The sequence below is a fragment of the Rhinoraja longicauda genome, chromosome 25 (assembly GCF_053455715.1).
Source record: "Rhinoraja longicauda isolate Sanriku21f chromosome 25, sRhiLon1.1, whole genome shotgun sequence".
NCBI lineage: Eukaryota > Metazoa > Chordata > Chondrichthyes > Rajiformes > Arhynchobatidae > Rhinoraja > Rhinoraja longicauda.
Genome location: NC_135977.1, coordinates 6,519,996 through 6,539,831, shown reverse-complemented (window position 1 = coordinate 6,539,831; position 19,836 = coordinate 6,519,996). Strand labels below are relative to the sequence as shown.

Genomic DNA, 19,836 nt, shown 5'->3' with positions numbered 1-19,836 from the left:
ATTCTCGGTTTTAACAACAATGTCACTTTATGAAAAAATGTACTACAGATATTCATTGTATACACCGTTTGCCCCAGAAGTAGGCATTTACCTGGCATCTAAAATGCCTTCATATTCTGCAAGCTGCTTCATGAACCCTGCATTTGGCTGTGCGACACTTCGTTTCTCTTTCACATATTTGTAGGCCTTTTCAAGTGACCACCTGAATTCCTTCATTGCATACGCAATGACAGTTGATGCAGACCGGCTGACACCCATTTTGCAATGCACCAGACATTTGGAATGATTTTTCCTGAACATAAAAAAAGTTTCATTAAAATGCCAGCTTTTTAAACAAATTGCACAAATATTTACCACAAAAACTACTTCAAGCACAGAAATCAATGAACAAAGTGACAAACGGAAAATTAATGATCAATAACATTAAAGACCACCAATGTGCACTAAAGGTGGTAAAAGATAAATGTCTTTATGATCATTTTACTTTTTAAAAATGTCTACAATAAATCAGTTAAGATCTAACCTCAAAGGCAATCAATACCCACAGGAGACCTAAAAGACTGCAGGTGCTGGTTTTTGCCCCATCCCTTCACCTCACCTCTCTATACCAGATTCGTCCCCTCTGCTTCATCAATCTGGAGGATCTATTTTCCTCCATGGATGCTACCTGGTCTGCAGAGTTCCTCCAGCACTGTGACTTTTGCTCAGGATTCCAATATCTGTAGTCAATCTTTACGGGTGGCATTTCAGAGGTATTTTCATGATCGCAACAAGAATGGTTATTTTCTATTTTAATGTCTATTACTATAAAGTTACACTTCAATCATACAAGTCCTGCCCTGATATGATTTACCTAAATAAATCATCTCACACTTTCAGAGTTAAATTCCATTTACTATTCCTTAGTCCACTTGATCAAAATTCTTTTGTGAACTTAGATAGTCAACCATACCATCAATTTTGGTGACATCCTTAAATTTATCGACACATCAACTGCACTGTCATCCAAATCATTGATATTGATGACAATCAATAGTGGACCCAGCATATATCCTTCCAGCACACCATTAGTCTCAGAAAAGCAAATCTCCACTACCACCCTCTGTCTCCTTCCTTCAAGCCAATTTCAAATCCATTTGGCTAGCTCAGCCCAAATCCCACTCGATCTAAGCTTCCGGATCAACCTACCTTGCAGGACCTAGTCAAAAGGCCTTGCTAAATTACATACAGTGCTCTCCATAATGTTTGGAACAAAGATCCATAATTTATTTATTTGCCTCTGTACTCCACAATTTGAGATTTGTAATAGAAAAAAAATTACATGTGGTTAAAGTGCACAATGTCAGAGTTTATTAAAGGGAATTTTTATGCATTTTGGTTTGGGTCCAACAGGTCCACTTAGTCTAGTCACTACTCATTTCCTTCAAACCCTTTGTTTTTATCACCTTCTCCTCAATAAATACAGGTATTAATTTAACACCTGGGCCATCTCCTGTGGCTCACATATAGATGACAACACTGATCCTTAAGGGGGCCTGTTCTCTTCCTTGTTGCCATTTGGCTCTTAATATACCTATAGAATCTCTTGAGATTTTCCTTTATCTTGTCTCCAGAGATAGCTGTGCGGTGTTTTAAATTGTTTCCCTGTTTCTATACCATTGAAATTTGAAATTTAAATAGGCCAGGAAATGAGCCACAATGGAATACAATTAATTCACTCAGGGTTATTTAGTAGCCCTCAAATTAAGAAGGGTCTCGACCCAAAAAGTCACCTATTCCTTCTCTCCAGAGATGCTGCTTGGCCCGCTGAGTTACTCCAGCATTTTGTGTCTACCTCAAATTATATATCTTCCCTTCCAAATTTTAGAAGTCCATTCACTATATTGTATTCAGTCAAGCATTTATTAATAACTATTCCAAATATTTAAGGTCAAATTATACATGGATCTTAGTCTTAGAATGAAGTAATTGTTCCTCAAGGATCAATTATTCTCATCAAATATCACAAATCTGCTTTCATGGCTCCTCAATAACTCTTCAGTTAACATTGTTTACAGGACACTAACTTACTAATTAACTTTACAATTAGCCTTACATACATTACAAGTTCACTGGGTATTATGATCCTAGCGGTTTATTTTTGCCATCCTATGATTATTTTTGCCATCATGCAAAATTTGTCCCTCTACCTACTTGGCTTTTGTTATGAAGTTATATGTGTCATTCCAATAGGCCAGTAAGTCTGTAGAATCCTCATCAAACACCCGTATATTGTGGTAGCAGAACAAGCCAGGAAAGAAGTTGTCAATTTCTCTGGTTACATTTAAGATATACCCAACGCTGCAAGAAACCAAAAAAACTGTGGTGAGAAATTTCTTGATAACCATTTATTTTTTAAACAATCACCTCAATAAAGACTACAATATAATTAGTAAACACAGTACAATATAACACAATAAAGCATTAAACTACAAGTTTAAACATATTGGTTATTTGTCCTGGCTAATATCTTGAAAATGGTAATGGCATCAGCCAGTGGGATACTCAGAATGCTGGACCTTCCTTTACACATATACTAAGTTAGGTGGGACTGTTGCTTGGTGTTTTACAATTACAGTGTTACAGAGGGGAAAATAATCCAAATGATTGCGATATGATTGTGTTTACAAGTTTCCCCAACTGAGTGAACATCCACTTAACAAATTTTCCCGTACATTAAAGGGTTTTATTTAATAAAAATTGTCACATTGCAGGTTTTACTCACTACAGTGAAAGATAGGGAACAATTTTGGATACTATCTTTCACAAGCAGGTCTGTGAAAACCAGTAACATTTAACATTAGTTTTGATTCGGTTAACAAGAAGGAATCTGAAATAAACAAGATACAATAAATTTACAAAAAGAAATCTTGAATCCTTGCATTCTGCCATTTGGAAATGATGACCATTACATGAATGACTTGTAAGTTTCAACATATATGTTTCACCTTGTCAAAAGTAAGGTTTGAGTTTTTACAGCATCACAACTGAGAGGAGATTGGCCATAGTCTAACTTGATTCTTCCAAGGCAAATGGTATAACAAGTTAATGTTGTACTGTACCTCGTTATATGAATTCACACAATGAAGGGTTCTTTAGAAAACTAACACTGTTTTTTAATTGGGGACACCTGCATATACATCTGGACAGTCAGACCGCACAATATCACCCACTTCCAGATCTTGCAGACTGTATTGTCTTTGATACTGGAAAAATGTGCAGTCTTTTGTATTCCTGATTTCCCCAGTTTTTAAAAGTATCAGTTGACAGAAGGACATAGTTTTGGAAGCTGATGCAATAATTAGAAAGTGAAATTTGAAATATATACTTTTCTAATTGTTTTGCCCTTACCCTGTTGCCTGTAGCTCTTCCAAATTTGAAGCATTCCACTCCGAACCCTAAAATGACAATGATCACAATCACTCTGAAATACAAGAATAGTTTTCCAGAAAACTATTTTAATCATTGTAAACCTCACGGCAGTGAAAGAAATTTCAAGACTTATTCCCAACCTCAAATAAGCATCAGACATACAAGAAGATAATGTTTTGATGAATTTTGTGTTCCAGTACAGTTGTCCTTCCCAGTCAACAGTGGCATTAGAAAAATATTTTGCTTGGAGTTTTCTTATATTAAGATATTCACCAAATCTGTACGTGGCTGCAAACAAGGCAATTGATGGTGCAGTCATTTAAATATGCTCTGCCTAAAATATTTGCTAGCATCAGATAGTCAAATCAAGTCAGAGTCAGTGTAAAAAAGATTGAAGATACTTTAAGATAAAGGAATGTTATTCAGGAACAAAAATTTAGAAGATCTTAAATCAAGAAAGCGGAACTGGGAAATCTCTGAATGATTACAACAAATGCATGTAGGCTTGATTTTTCCAAAACATTTTTCTCATTAAAACTTGATCTGGTATAGGATTGGAGTCCCCACTTACTTGGATGGGGATACCCAACCTAGAGATGAGGAGGGAAAAGGCAAGCTATTTATTTTGCATTTAACTTTTTTTTAATGTTGTTAATTACTGAACATTCAATAAACCAAATAAACATATCAGAAAAGAAAATGTTTCTTGATAACAGGTTCAAGTATATGAATACTTCGTCCACCATAACAAGCCACGCAGTCCAAATGACCAACGCTGGCTGTTACAAAATGATAGCACTTGTTTCAATTTAGACAATTCTACATGATATCAGTAATTTGCAAGATTCGAGAAAGACCTATTTAATTTGCCAATTGTCATACACACCAATCCTAAAGATTAAAAAAAGGCAATGACAGCTTCTCAGTCAAAAAAGACCAATAATTTGAATGAGCCTTGAATAGCTAATGTGCTTTTGATTCAGAAGTTTCATTTCCAGTATATTCTACTTTAATGATTTGTTCAACCATGTTATTAATCATCTAAATTTCATAACAAGTACAATTTGTATAACTGGCACAGGCCCAAGATCAGATGATGCAGCTAAAGTTATCTCCTCATCGTATTCTAGGTACCAACAACATTAATCAGAATCAATGCTATTTTTTTCTGTTTGGACCGGGGGGGGGGGGCTTAGCAGGCAGAACAGTAAATTAGTGCGTAAAATGAGGTTGCAATTTATGTATTTATTTCTATTGAACACATTCAAAAATTCAGTAGATTAAATTGGCGTATTCCAAACATGTACCTGAAAAAAAGTGGCAGTGAGCCAAGATACCCAACAACAGATGGGGCAAAAACAGATTTTGGAAAGACAGTAGCAGTATGAATGGCGTGGTTTAGGATATGAATAATTAATTGAAACCAATGGAGAGGTGGTGGATACCAAGGTAATTCACTGCTCAGTTTCAGAAAAATCAAAAATGCATTCCATAAAAGAGAGTTTTCACACAGGACTACCTACTCAGCAATTAAACAAATGTGTAGAATAGCCAAGAAAAACTTACCAAATAAAGATGATCAAATATTAGGGAAGCTTTATCCATTTGTCCTAAAATGATGAGCATTTCATTATCAATAAATCCTTTGTATTCTTTCAGATTGCAATTCATTTGTTGTTCTAACTCATTTCGAATCTGTAAATAAAAAAACGTTAGTAACATGTAGTATGGAATAATTTACACATTTATTCTTTTTTTTCTCTTACATTCCTCCTATCACAATGGTACATACTCATTTTGGGATGGGAATCTGTGAGCAGGGATACAAGTCGTCATGCCTAACTGCTCCGAACGAAATCAACAACTTCAGCAGAGATTTGTATATTGTAGTGGATGTTACAGTAACACACCAGGCCATCTGAATTATGCATAGAAAAGTGAGCATTTTCTGTTTTAATACTGTTTAATAACTCCTTCTTCCCCTGAAATCTGGAAGGCACGGAACCAATCATCATGCATGCCATTATATCTGCATTAATTCTTTGCTAGAACAATTACAAACAATTATCATTACCCATCTTCTACATCTTTCTCTTTTCCAAATGCTTAAGTTATTTAAAACTTTAAGATGTTGCAATGGAAGTTATTCTTAATTAGAAGATTACTTAATTATTGAATTTACACAAAACAATACCCATTGTCCCTGAATATGTACAAATTGTTCGTCCAAGATAATTTTGCAAATCAATGACAGTTGGGCGGCACAATTGTGCGGCAGTAGAGTTGCTGCCTTACAGCGCCAGAGACCCGGGTTTGATCCTGACTAGGGGTGCTTGTCTGCATGGTTTGTATGTTCTCATGACCGTGTGGGTTTTCTCCGGGTGCTCTGGTTTCGTCCCACACTCCAAAGACATACAGGTTTGTAGGTTAATTGGCTTCTCTAATTTTTAAATTGTTCCTAGTGTGTATGACTAGTGCTAGTGTATATGGTGATCGCTGGTTGGCGTGAACACAGTGGGCCGAAGGGTCTGTTTCCACACTGTACCTCTAAAGTCTAAAATAATGTCTAAAGACAGTAACCTTAATATTATTCAAAATTAATACTGCTACAATTTGAAGAAATGTGTTTAATACAATGGTTAACTTCTTACTTCTTTGGAAGTGACATTTTCCAAATCTTTACTCATCATTATATATCTTAATTTGTTTCTTATCAATCGCTCCGTTAGCTCACTCTCCGTTGGTCTGTAAGAAAGGTACATAAGTAAACATATTTATCTTCATCTAACTTGCAATGAATACTAAAATACAATCTGTTCCAAATGAAGCAGAGACCAAGTGGGCTAAAAGTGTTACTGGTCATAAACTGAACCATGTGCATAGGTAACATAAACATAGCACAAAAAGTAAGGACATTTGTGTTTGGTAGATTATTTATTTGTTGTAACAATGCTTCTTGGCAATAAATCTTATACCGTTGGAAAGCCTGTTTATTTCCCTTTTAAATGGTGCCACATTTGTAATGAACATGCATTTGTGGGATGAGTAGCAGAGCTGAGTATGTGGGTTGCGCCCTTGAAAAATCTGCCAAATCTTCTCTGCCAATGCCAAACAGCTTATTCTGCCATTGACTCTTGTTCGGTGTTGTTTGGTGGATTGGATGATTGAAGTCTGAAGAAACAAGATATATTGGCAATTTAACAATTTATTCATTTAATAAACAGGAGCCTCAGTAGCGTGTGGAAGAACCATACACAGCCACAACAGCCTGGCACCTCCTCCTCATGCTGGTCACCAGCCTGGTCACACAATGTTGTGGGATGGCATCCCATTCTTCAACCAGCATTTGTCGCAAGTCAGCCAACGTGGTTGTGTTGGTCACTCTGGCACGAACAGCACGCCCAAGCTGATCCCACAAGTGTTCAATGGGGTTGAGGTCAGGACTGCTGGCAGGCCATTCCATCCTCTCCACTCCCAAATTCTGGAGGTAGTCTCTGAGAAACCTTGCTCTGTGGGGGCGAGCATTGTCATCTTGGAGGATAGAGTTCGGTCCCAGACTGTGGAGATATGGGATTGCCACTGGTTGCAGAATCTCATCTCGATATCTCTCTGCATTGAGATTGCCTCCAATGATGACAAGCCTCGTTTTTCCAGTGAGGGAGATGCTGCCCCACACCATCACACTGCCTCCACCAAAAGATGTTACTCTATCAGTGCAGCAATCAGCATAGCGTTCTCCGCGTCTTCTCCACACTTTGACCCTATGATCCAACTGCCGTAGGCAGAATCTGGACTCATCGCTGAACATAACGTTCCTCCACATGTTCAGGTTCCAGTGCACGTGTTGCCGACACCAGCGCAAACGGGCCTGACGGTGAAGGGCAGTCATGGCAGGCCTCCTGGCAGCCCTATGAGACCGGAGATCGGCTGCGTGCAGTCTGTTCCGAATTGTCTGGGCAGAGAGCCGTCGGCCATATCGTCCTGCAAACCTTGACTGCAAATCTGTAGAAGACAGGTTCTTAAGTGCTGACAGGGTGAGGAAACGGTCTTCTTCGGGTGTCGTCTTCTTGGGACGCCCACTTCGCGGCCTGTCTCTGACATCCCCCGTTATATGGAACTTGGCCTTCACTTTGGAGATGGTACTAGGGCTCACTCCAAATAATGCCGCAACTTGGTTTTGCGGAACACCAGCTTGAAGTTGCCCTATCGCACGGGCCCTATCCAGATCAGTCAAACGTGGCATGCCGATTCTTGGAGCAGACACCTACTGACCACTGTAGCAGGGCCCATGCTCACAGATGCTGCCAATCAGGTGCCAATCAGGCACCTGATTGTCAGCACCTGGTGGTACCAGAAGCTCAAAACAAGAGTCAATAGCAACAGCAGAATAAGCTGTTTGGCATTGGCAAAGAAGATTTGGCAAATTTTTCATGGGCGCAACCCATATACTCAGCTCTGCTGCTCATCCCACAAATGCATGTTCCTTACAAATGTGGCACCATTTAAAAGGGGAATAAACAGGCTTTCCAATGGTATAAGATTTATTGCCAAGAAGCATTGTTACAACAAATAAATAATCTACCAAACATAAATTTCCTTACTTTTTGTGCTATGTTTAGTTATGATACCTGTCTATGCTGTGTTAAGCTAATTTCAGCTTTATTCATAAGGCAGTGAAAATCAGGTAGCATTGCCACTCCCAAAAGTTACCCAAATACAGTGCATTCAGAAAGTATTCAGACCCCTTCATTTTTCCCACTTTTTGTTACATTACAGCCTTATTTTAAAATGGATTAATTATTATTTTTTTATCATCAACACACAATACCCCATAATAAAAAAGCGAAAACAGGTGTATAGAAATTTTTGCAAAGTAATTTTTTTTTAAAAGCCTGAAATATCACATTTACATTAGTATTCAGACCCTTTACTACAGTACTTTGTTGAGGCATGATGCCGCCACCACCATGCTTCACTGTAGGTATGGTATGGGCCAGGTGATGAGCGGTGCCTGGTTTTCTCCAAACGTGACGCTTGGCATTCAGGCCAGAGTTCAATCTTGGTTTCATCAAACTAGAGAATCTTGTTTCTCATGGTCTGAGTCTTTTAGGTGCCTTTTGACAAACTCCAAGCGGGCTCTCATGTGCCTTTTACTGAGGAGTGGCTTCCGTCTGGCCACTCTACCATAAAGCCCTGATTGGTGGAGTGCTGCAGACATAGTTGTGCTTCTGGAAGGTTCTCCCATTTTCACAGAGGAACTCTGGAGCTCTGTCAGAGTGACCATCGGGTTCTTGGTCACCTCCCTGACCAAGGCCCTTCTCCCCCGATTGCTCAGTTTGGTCGGCTCTATGAAGTGTCAGCTCTATGAAGAGTCCTGGTGGTTCCAAAGTTCTTCCATTTAAGAATGACGGAGGCCACTGTGCTCTTTGGGACCTGCAATGCTGCAGAAATTGTTTTATAACCTTCAGCAGATCTGTGTCTTGACGCAATCCTGTCTCGGAGGTCTACGGACAATTCCTTCGTCTTCATGGCTTGGTTTTTGTTTTGACATGCACTGTCAACTGTGGGTCCTTATATAGACAGGTGTGTGCCTTTCCAAATCATGTCCAATCAATTTAATTTACCACTGGTGGACTCCAATCAAGTTGTAGACACATCTCAAGGATAATCAATGGAAACAGGATGAACCTAAGCTCAATTTTGAGTGCCATAGCAAAGGGTCTGAATACTTATGTAAATGTGATATTTCAGTTATTTCTTTTAAGTACTTTGCAAAAATTTCTAAACACCTGTTTTCCCTTCTTCATTCTGTGGTATTGTGTGTAGATTGATGATAAAAAAAAGAATTTAATCCATTTTAAAATAAGGCTGTAACGTAACAAAATGTGGAAAAAGTGAAGGGGTCTGAATACTTTCTGAATGTACTGTAATTACCCCAAAGAAATGCAATTTCAACTGGACTACAAAATATTAAAGATGTAAGAATTTGGAATTTAAAATCATTACTCACTTATCAACAAACATTGAGGGTGAATCAGCCCGCATGGACTGTAGGTCTTGCATTGTATTCCATTCATTAATACAACTCTGTTCTGAATTAATGCAGCTCTCGTAGTAACTAGCCCAAGTCAAAGCCATTCCTGATGGATAATAATTGTACCTACGAGCCATTTCGCAGGATTTGTGGAGAATCTGTAATGCTGACCTTGAAAACAGAAATAATACACATGCATTAAACTTTTTAAATCTTTAACTTTAGAAATAGATATATATCTTCATTGACATGTGACACGGGATATTGTGCTATCCATGCTCCATTGAAAAATAAAAATTAAGTCTTGAACATCATTTGAATTACATCCTGACACTAAGGCCGCATAGTTCAGCTCTCCACCACATGCACCATCCATTCAAACTGAAGTTTACAGCAGGAATTCCATGACTAAAATTATAATTGGCACTCTGCTTCAATGCTCATTTCTGGGCCGCACTTTACTTTCTTTATTGAACAACCAGGTCGATCCAGCTCTAGAATTGTCCCAAAATAATATGAAGGTTTTTTTTTAATGGTTCACTATTGAGTTAGTTTTCCCTTCCTTTAATGAAAGGTCAACTAAAAGAAGCTTTTAGTCTGCAGAAGGGCTCCGGCCCAAAACATCACCGATTCTTTTTCTCCAGAGATGCTGCCGCTGTGTTACTCCAGTATTTTGTGTCGATAAAAGCTTCTATTTCATAAACCAGATAACTGTCATATTTGGGTGGACAGTTGTCTCATTCAACAGTTCTCATACACATTAAAAGACAGACTATAATCTGATATATCAGGAAATAGAGCGTACAAGTTGACACTCTCTGGTTTGGCATTCTGTGCTCCAGCATCTTCTTTGGTCCAGCATGTTTTGAAGATGTACTACAGATCTGTAATAACTAATTATAACTTCGATCTGTACTAATCTGTAGCTAATTCACCTACCAGTACAACTTTTGCGATTGCAGCTGACAGTGTTCCCAATTTACAGAAGCTTTGACAGTTCTTGGGCCATTACATAACCCGGGGAGTGTCTGTACTTAAAAAGAAGAGTTTTGCTGTCTGCTCAGAGGAAGATGATGAGGGGCAATTTTTGTTGTTCAGCGCTGGTCAGGTCCCGAGGTTACCAGTTTCAACCTGCAACACTTACCACATGGCTTGTACGGAGACTGGCTTGAAGATAAGACTACGGTCTGCTGTACTCACACTGAACCCACTGAAACAAAGAAAAAAAATCTTTGTGAAATACTATCTCTGGGGACTATAAAACACCCGAGTCAGCATTCTTCAGAGTATAATTTTGGAATTATGTACCGTGAGCGAATTTATGTTAAAACACATTTTCAGTGGTCTGAATGTTTTCCTTTTAAACTTATAAGCAAAAAGCTAAACTTCCTTATAAAGGTTTTTCTATCGTGGAATGAAACCATTAACCAATGAGCCTCATTTAAAAACAATCCGCTGACCACCATTTGTTTTGCATTAAACAAAATTGTGGTTTTAAGTAAAAGTCCATTACACAAGCTGCGATCTTCTAAACACTACACGAGTGGGACCAAATACAGTAAAAGCAAAACACAAAAACAAAATGGTTAAGTAAACAAATCTTGTTCAGATTGACAAACTATGACCAGTAGTGTAATGCAGGGATTAGTTCATGGGCCCGGGCTCTCACAATCTAGATTTGGCAGAAGGGACTATATATCACATTTTCAGGTTTGCTGATGATACGAAAGTAGACAGACTTATGAGCAGGGAGGAGAATGCTAAAAAGAGGCTTCAAACATTATGGATAATCTAAGTGAGTGGTGAAAACACGGCAGGTGCAACATAATGTGGAAAAATGTAATATTATCCCTTTTCGTGCACAAAACAGAACGGCGGTTATGTTCAAATGGTGAATGATTAGATAAAGCTGATATTACAAAAGAATCTAGATGAAAACCAACCTGCCAGTAAATCACGCAATCAAAATGGTTTTTAATTATGGGAGGATATAAATCCCGCAGTATAAAATGTCTTCTTGCAATTACATTGTGCCTTACCCGTCTCCATCCAAGTGAATTTTTGTATCACTCCAGAGAGGAAGGGTCATTCCTATTGTGCAAGTATTGCTGGAGAAAATTAAAGATTGTCGTTAAAAATATATTCAGTTTAGTGAGATATCATATATGTTTTTAGGATATACAGGTAGTTCTGCTATAACGCATTTCCATACCGCGAGATGTACATACTGCTATTGATGAACTAAGGAACCCACTTTATATTATACATGGGCCAAAATGGTTATAATGTGATTTTGACTGATAAATAGAAAACCATTAAAATTACTTTGGAAATAGACACACAGAAAAAAAGCTGTCTGGCAAAACAACAGTCCAGGGGAGAAAAAGGTTTTGATGCAACCTCACCACAGTATCAGACACCATTGTCTCATAAGAACACAGTGTCAGTTTCATTGCAGGTGCCCATGGAAATTGACAACCAATCACTTTGATTGACACTTGTGCAATGATACTCTATTAAACAATGTACATATAGTCTTTAATATTTTAGGTAGCAGTTAAAAAAATAAACACAGAGCTATTAAAAATAACTTTACTTTTGAAAATCATACTGGATAAAAAACCTGTTTGAGAGTCAGAAACTCTTTAGCCCTATACCCGCTTTTCCCAGTTGATTTTATTCTAGAATAAAAGATTACTTAGGAATGAACCCATCACATTATAGCAGAACTACCCGGACTTCTCAAGATTCAGAAGATGATTCAATGAGAAAATAACTGTAATGCAAATTACTGTGGTAGCACCTTACTGGCTACTAAATAATACAAACAAACTACAAATTGTGTGCCATAGTTGGCATTTTGAATTCCTTCCTTAATCCTCTTTACATTCAAGCTGTGAATAAACTGAGGACACTTCTGAGATTATGCATCACTTCACACACAATTTGTCAATATGTCAGCACACCAACCCCTTCCTTCTGCTTTAAAGAATGGTGATCCAAAGTCAACAAATGTGCACACAGCACCCATATCTTAAACCAAAGAAATACTCAGCTTCTAATTAAAATCATTGCTGTTATACTAAGGAATCCAAAATAAATCCTACTTGCCTGTACTATGCCCACAGCTCTGTATTTTCCCCTACTTCCAAAATGCATCAAATTTCACCTTATGATATGTCTCTATAGCAAAGTACATTATGTTTTGTGCTCCAACAACTACTTACAAACAAGGTGATTGATTAGCTGTCATCAATGATTCTCCATGAAAATAAGTGTCTTTACCTATACTTGCGGGTTCACTGATAACAGTAAACATAGTATCTGATTTGAAGACTACTTTTTTGATCTTGTACTTTTCTAGCTATTCATATTCCCCAAAATTGAAAAGTGAATTGAACCTGCTGGATCTAGTGATTTTCAGTCCATGGCATCACACAGTACATTCTCCATCATTAAGCAATGATGGAGAAAGGAAATCGAAATAGAGCTCAAGACAACCAGAAGATATTTGAAGATCAGTTACATAGGGAGTCAACAATAGAAGCTGGAACCCGTTATTTGCTCACAACTTTAGTGAAGTCATGGTCTGTTATGATAAGAAAAGTATACAAATGTATAACATAGAACGAAGCAATTCACCCCTTTATATCCATGCTACCCCCAAAATGAAATTATTTAGGTTTCTCTTACACCTATGTTTTTCACTGATGGAGTCTTTCGTTTTTTTTTAAATGAAGTGAGAATTTCTGCCTCTTATCCTTTAATAGGATAACAATCTTCAATTCCTTTCTAATCCTCAAAAAGTTAACCAAGCAAATGCCATCAAAATATCAAACAGATCTACAGTAGATGTTTGGTATTTTGGTAGGTCATTTCATGATTAACTGTTTAAGGATTGAAGAGGTATTGAAGACTTTACTTTTGTACAGCAGTAACAGGATCGGTCCACATCATGCTTGACAAATCTTCTGGAATTTTTTGAGGGTGTAACAAGTAAAATGGACACGGGAGAGCCAGTGGATGTAGTGTACCTGGATTTTCAGAAAGCCTTTGATAAGGTTCCACACAGATTAGTGGGCAAAATTTGAGCACATGGTAGGGTATTGACATGGATAGAAAATTGGTTGGCAGACAGGAAACAAAGAGTAGGGATTAACGGGTCCCTTTCAAAATAGCAGGCAGTGACTAGTGGGGTGCCGCAAGGCTCGGTGCTGGGACCGCAGCTATTTACAATATACATTAATGATTTAGATGAAAGAATTAAAAGTAACATTAGCAAATTTGCAGATGACACAAACCTGGGCGGAATTGGGAATTGTGAAGAGGATGCAATGAGGATGCAGAGTGACTTGGACAGGTTGGGTGAGTGGGCAGATGCAGTATAATGTGGATAAATGTGAGGTTATCCACTTTGGAGGTAAGAACGGGAAGGCAGATTATTATCTGAATGGTGTCAGGTTAGGAAAAGGGAAAGTGCAACAAGACCTGGGTGTCCGAGTACATCAGTCACAGAAAGTAAGCATACAGGTACAACAGGCAGTGAAGAAAGCTAATGGCATTTGGCCTTCATAAAGAGAGGAGTTGAGTATAGGAGCAAAGAGGTCCTTCTGCAGTTGTACAGGGCCCTAGTGAGACCACACCTGGAGTATTGTGTGAAGTTTTGGTCTCCTAATTTGAGGAAGGATATTCTTGCCATTGAGGCAGTGCAGCGTAGGTTCACGAGGTTAATTCCCGGGATGGCGGGTCATATGATGAAAGAATGGAGCGACTGGGCTTATATTCACTGGAAATGAGAAGGATGAGAGGGGATCTTATAGAAACATATAAAATTATTAAGGGATTGGACACGCTAGATGCAGGAAACATGTTCCCGATGTCCAAAACCAGGGGCACAGTTTAAGAATAAGGGGTAGGCTGTTTAGAACTGAGATGAGGAAAAACATTTTCACACAGAGAGTTGTGAATTTGTGGAATTCTCTGCCTCAGAAGGCAGAAGGCTGATTCACTGGATGCATTCAAAAGAGAGTTAGATAGGGGTAGCGGAATCAAGGGGTATGGGGAGAAGGCAGGAACGGGGTATTGATTATGTTTTATCAGCCATGATCACATTGAATGGCAGTGCTTGCTCGAAGGGCCGAATGGCCTACTCCTGCACCTATTGTCTATGTATCTATGTAAGATTGCTATCCTATTAATGTTCATTACTCTCCTCCTTCATATTTATCCAACCCAGCACTGACTCCCTCTGACCTCCCTACCCTGCACAAGTACACACACATATCATACCTTTCTTTGCTTGCAAAATCAATTCCCAGCAGAACATTTTCCTCTGTGTCCTGGTGTCCATTAGTGTACACAACCACCATATATCGGATTCGATCAGCTGACATGCTTTCCAGACGTACTGCCTAGGTAGGCAAAACATTTTCACAGTGCATCAGTACGCGGTTAAGGTGCTTTGATTAAAACATCATTGATCCCATTTTCAACTATTTTGGTTCCTCAACTGTTTCTAGCATTGTACAAAGTTGAGAAGGTACATTTGTTAACACTGTTGTTTGATAAGGAAAGGTGATGTTGACGAGCCATAACTGTAATCAAGCTCAATCATACACTACCCGAGCATCTACATCTTTTATTTCTGCATGATATGGATTCTGTGCAGTCAGATGTGTGAGTTGAATTTGGCATTGTGGTTGGGAGAGACATTGTGAGTGGCTGTTCCTGTTCTACTCCTGTTCTATGTTCCAGTACAAATTATTAAATAGCATTCACAAGTAGGAACAAATTTTTCTCTCCCAAAAGAAAATCAGGACAGGAATTGATTGGGTAGACGCACAGAGTATCTTGCCCAGAGTAGGTAAATTGAGAATCAGAGGACATGTTTAAGGTGAGGGGGGAAAGATTTAATAGGAACCCGAGGTGTAACTTTTCACACAAAGGGCGGTGGGTGTGTGGAATGAGCTGCCAGATGAGGTAGTTTAGTCGGGTACTATCGCAAGGTTGAAGAAACAGTTAGATAGGTACATAGATAGTACAGGTTTAGAGCGATACGGGCCTAATGCAGTCAGGTGGGACTGGTGTAGATGGGACATATTGGTCGGAATGGGCAAGTTGGACCGAAGGGCCTGTTTCCACGCTGTATGACTACGGCCAATAAAAGGGAGAAAAAGCTTTTTATGTCAAACTTTAACTAAGATCAGCTGATGCAATAGGCTAGGAATTAAATAAGCTTTCCAAACTGTATGGTTCATGATTCAGAAAAGCAGAGCCTTTGAAGGGATAGAGTCTTAGTATTGGTAAAGCAAAAACTGAAAAACTAACAACGTGAATGGTGCAATGAATTCTGTCCCGTAGCAGTACATATTAATTTAAAGATGTTCAAAAATTTATGAGTTACTTTGTGATCTTATTGTACTTCAAGAATGTACCATTTCGCCCTTCAACCCAAATAATCAGTTTGCAGCTCTCTTACCAACTTGATCCTGTCTTCAGGACGGAGATGATTGATCATCACTTGAAGGTGTAGCTGTAAATCTCCTGCTTCAAATTTGTAAAAAAATGCTTAAAAATATATTTATGTGATTTTTAATTGTTCATTTAAACATTTCTCCAGCTCTGAACTCATAGTATAACTATAAAAAGTGCTGAGGTAACTCGGCAGGTCAGGCTGTACTTTGCCATAGAGACATATTAGGTGATGTTTCGGGTCGAGACCCTTCTTCAGACAAGCTCAAACTCAGTCTCGACCCAAAACGTCACCTATCCATATCCCCCAGGGATGCTGCCTGACCTACTGAGTTACTCCAGCACTTTATGTCCTTTTGTGTATTAACAACATCTGCAGTTCTTTGCTTCAATAGAGTACATATTTGATTTTAAATAAATATTGACCCATGCTTTCCATCCACAATGACATTTGACCAAACTTGTCTTAATAAAACCCAGATGATCCCAAGGTTGGTTGACATTGATCGGGGGGGGGGGGGATGGGATGGGGGCAGTCCAGTCTTAGAATCCTCTGCCTAGGGGTTAACCCTGCATTTGTTTGTTCATTTGTTCATTCCGGTTAAGGCGCTGTGCACACCGCAGCCAGCCAACAGTCACTTGTCTTTTTCTTTTTGTTTTCACTTTTAATTTAATTTTAATTTCACGTTTTCGTGTACCTTGTTGTGTATTGTGACTGTTGGCAGACCAATTTCCCTCCGGGGATGAATAAAGTTCTATCGTATCGTATCAGAACAGCAACTGAGTCACTAACGGTGGGCACAGCAAGTCCTTTTGGAAGTCTGATAGCCAACAAAGCCCATCTAAGTTTTGCTGGATGTCAATGGCAACAAAGATTTAAGTTTCTGAAACTATTGACATTTAAATATTTAGAACTAATAAAAATCAAATTTGCAATTTAAAATATTTTTGAAGTAGAAAGTAACATTGGTTGCTAAAATAAAAATTAAATAAACTGCATATAATTAGAATGGGAATCCGACAATTCTGACTTTCCTTCAATTTTCCTGATCATTCAGATGTTTTTGGTCTGGAAGCCCTTCCACAATGCTGTCCAAAATTCATTGTTCTGATAAAGGGTCACAGGCCTGAAACATTGATTGGTCCACTTTTCACAGATACTGCCCAATCTGCTGAGTTTTTTTAAAGCATTTTCTATTTTTGCCTTCTACAAAATTGATCCACAACTTTATTAAGCTCAACATCAAGGAGAATAAAATTCTTCCCCCTGCGGCAAAATTCCACTCCCTTCCCACCAACTCTTTCCCGTATCTTTCCTATCCTCTCAGTCTAATGTAAATATATTATAAGTTCAGCAATCTGATTTCAAGCTACATCATACCAAGATATATATTTTTAAAATAGAATTAAACAGCTTAACCAGACCTACATTATTTATACATCGCATAGAAAGCTCTTCTAAATAAACAATGGCAGCAAATTACAATATTAGCCACTTAATAAGCTAACCATCTGTTTAACTAAAATACAAATTAGGAGAGCCAAGATCAGAGATGACCCACCTGCATATTTATGGTGATGGTGACATCGTGACACCTGTGAACTGCTTCCCTGCTGTAAAAAAAGTGCTGCACCCTTAACCGTGAAGAAACTGTCACTGAGACTGAATAAGAAATAGAACAAATACAATGATCAGATAACTGCGTAGTTTTTAATGCCAATATTCACCTTTTCTCATTACTTGAAGTCATCTAGTTCTGCTGGTGTTCAGTACAAAGTGCCAGCTTGCTAAGAAACTCGAAACCAAATGCATCCTATAAATGGTAACACAGTATCTACCTAAAACGTATTTTTCAAAATATAATTTATTATTCCCCTTAATAATTTTGAAGATAGCTGATAACTTAATTATATCACCACACTAAGGTTATAAGGAATAGACACCAAAAGTAAAAGAAAGGTGGCGAGAAGGAATTTCCTTATCCTCCTCAGCTTGCCTATATTCCTTTCAATTGAAAACATGTATAATTACTGTAACCAAATCTAAATTTTATTTGCAGATGTTGATACTTTAGGCATAATGGTGCTGGAATTGAGTAGGGTGCAAAGAATTTGTGCCAGATAATAGTTTACTCTTCTTTTCTTGGATGGGGCTGTAAAATTGACAATACTTTAATAGTATTTTCTGATTTAATTTCAGACTTCCCATATTTGCAATTTATCAATTCTTTAACCTGTGCCTTCAACTTCTCCATTTATCAACATTTCACTTCTGTACCACATCTTCCTACTATTTGTAATAATATTACAATGAGCTCAGTGTTCTTTTAAAACAAAAAGCAATGCAAACATATTTAGATCACTACAAGTTAATGATCTTTCATTACACACACCAAATAAATTGGCTTCATGTGTGCAAAGTGCCGTTCGTTAAAATTAGTGAATATACAAATATGGTATTACACAACCACACCTATCAATGACTAATATTGGAAATACAGCATTAGCAACCAGCTGTGCCTCTGTCTCCACCTGGAGGTCACAAGAAGAAATAAATAACGAATTCAACACAAATATAGGAATTATGGGCAGGAATGAGGTCATTCTAAAATATTTAATGCACAATTAAGTCAAGATGGCTGCCCGTGGGATAAAAGTGTAATTTAATGATTTATGAGATTTATACTCATGGCTCCAAGGCTCCTTTCAATTAACTAATAAATTCTGTCAGATGCTGAATGATGTAAAATTGATAAATGGGAGAGGGCATTCAGCAGACCTAGGACTGAAAACAAAGCAGTTGTATTTTTGATTATATTTGATCATATTACTATATTATAGAAAAATAAATGAGGCAATTTGTTCTCCATACGCAAAATATACTTCACACACAGCAATTTATTACAATTTATAGAACTTACTAATTTAAAAAATATATACATATTATTATAATGAATTGTTTAGGTTTTCATCTCCATGCTGATAATATTGTATGCTAGCAAACAGAATGCTGAACTGCCAGAAATGAGACATTCCAGAAATAAATGGCTGGATTGTTAAAATGCAATGTAATGGCAATTATGATTTGTGTATGATCACTTATCTGCTTAATACCACTGCAATATTGTGAACCACAGGTAAAATGGATTTTCTCTCTACGTCCCAGTGCCAACCTCCAAACTAATTTCTTGCTATTTTCCTTTGTAATCATGCAGTTTCCCGTAAAATTGTGATGGAACCGTAAATTTCATTTGTTAAGAAGTAGCTGAGTTATCCACCTTCACAAAATAATTTAACATTGTCCCACGTAATAGATTATTGCATAAGATTTAGGCCTATGGGTATTTGGGAATACATTAAAATTGATTGGCCAATGTTTCACTGGATGATGACATTGAGTAGGATTGCACGGCTAAATATTCAGTGGGAGCCACCTAAGGAATAATTATAAGGTTCACTGCTGTTGTTAGTAATGTTTGTATTTTTTGTTAAGATTGACTTGAAAGAAGGAATTTATCCAAGCTACCCAAATCTGCCTACAATATCTAACAGGGAGCAGTGACAAATAATGAATTTCCAACAGTCTGCACACTCACCTCTGTTGTGCTCTGTGATCATCATCACTTCCAACTTCCTGTAAGAGAAGAAAAGCATTACCAACTCTTGAATCCAAGTAGCTTGTGTAAATACAGGTTGGAGAAGTCCAAATTATATGCATGTTTTTTTTTGGCTATAAACTTATTTCAGCAGGCAGATCTTTATATTGATGTGCCTTCAGCGGATACATAGTGTACCCAAATATTTTTCAATTTTCTAAATGTACACTTCACCACTAATTTCCATCCTGCACTTAAATTCACTTGGACCATCTCAGACATCTCCCTACCGTTTCTAGATCTCACTGTCTCCATCACAGGAAA

The 19,836-nt window shown here is 37.9% G+C and overlaps 1 protein-coding gene across 3 annotated transcripts in view; it reads right to left on the bottom strand.

The window, feature by feature from the left end:
* The window catches only part of ssh1b (slingshot protein phosphatase 1b), a 47,340-nt gene that overhangs the window by 12,972 nt on the left and 14,532 nt on the right, over positions 1-19,836 (bottom strand). Inside the window, exons 2-13 of one of the 3 annotated variants that reach the window (XM_078421790.1) lie at positions 19,513-19,550; positions 17,479-17,579; positions 15,924-15,991; positions 14,735-14,856; positions 11,485-11,553; positions 10,590-10,655; positions 9,422-9,616; positions 6,063-6,156; positions 4,978-5,106; positions 3,391-3,437; positions 2,194-2,340; positions 92-292 (exon numbers count right to left, since the gene is read on the bottom strand). In XM_078421790.1, the coding sequence (XP_078277916.1) occupies positions 92-292; positions 2,194-2,340; positions 3,391-3,437; positions 4,978-5,106; positions 6,063-6,156; positions 9,422-9,616; positions 10,590-10,655; positions 11,485-11,553; positions 14,735-14,856; positions 15,924-15,991; positions 17,479-17,579; positions 19,513-19,550 (1,277 nt within the window). Of the gene's footprint in view, positions 1-91; positions 293-2,193; positions 2,341-3,390; positions 3,438-4,977; positions 5,107-6,062; positions 6,157-9,421; positions 9,617-10,589; positions 10,656-11,472; positions 11,554-14,734; positions 14,857-15,923; positions 15,992-17,478; positions 17,580-19,512; positions 19,551-19,836 lie in introns of those variants that run through there. The other 2 variants (XM_078421791.1, XM_078421792.1) reach the window with 2 other exon arrangements.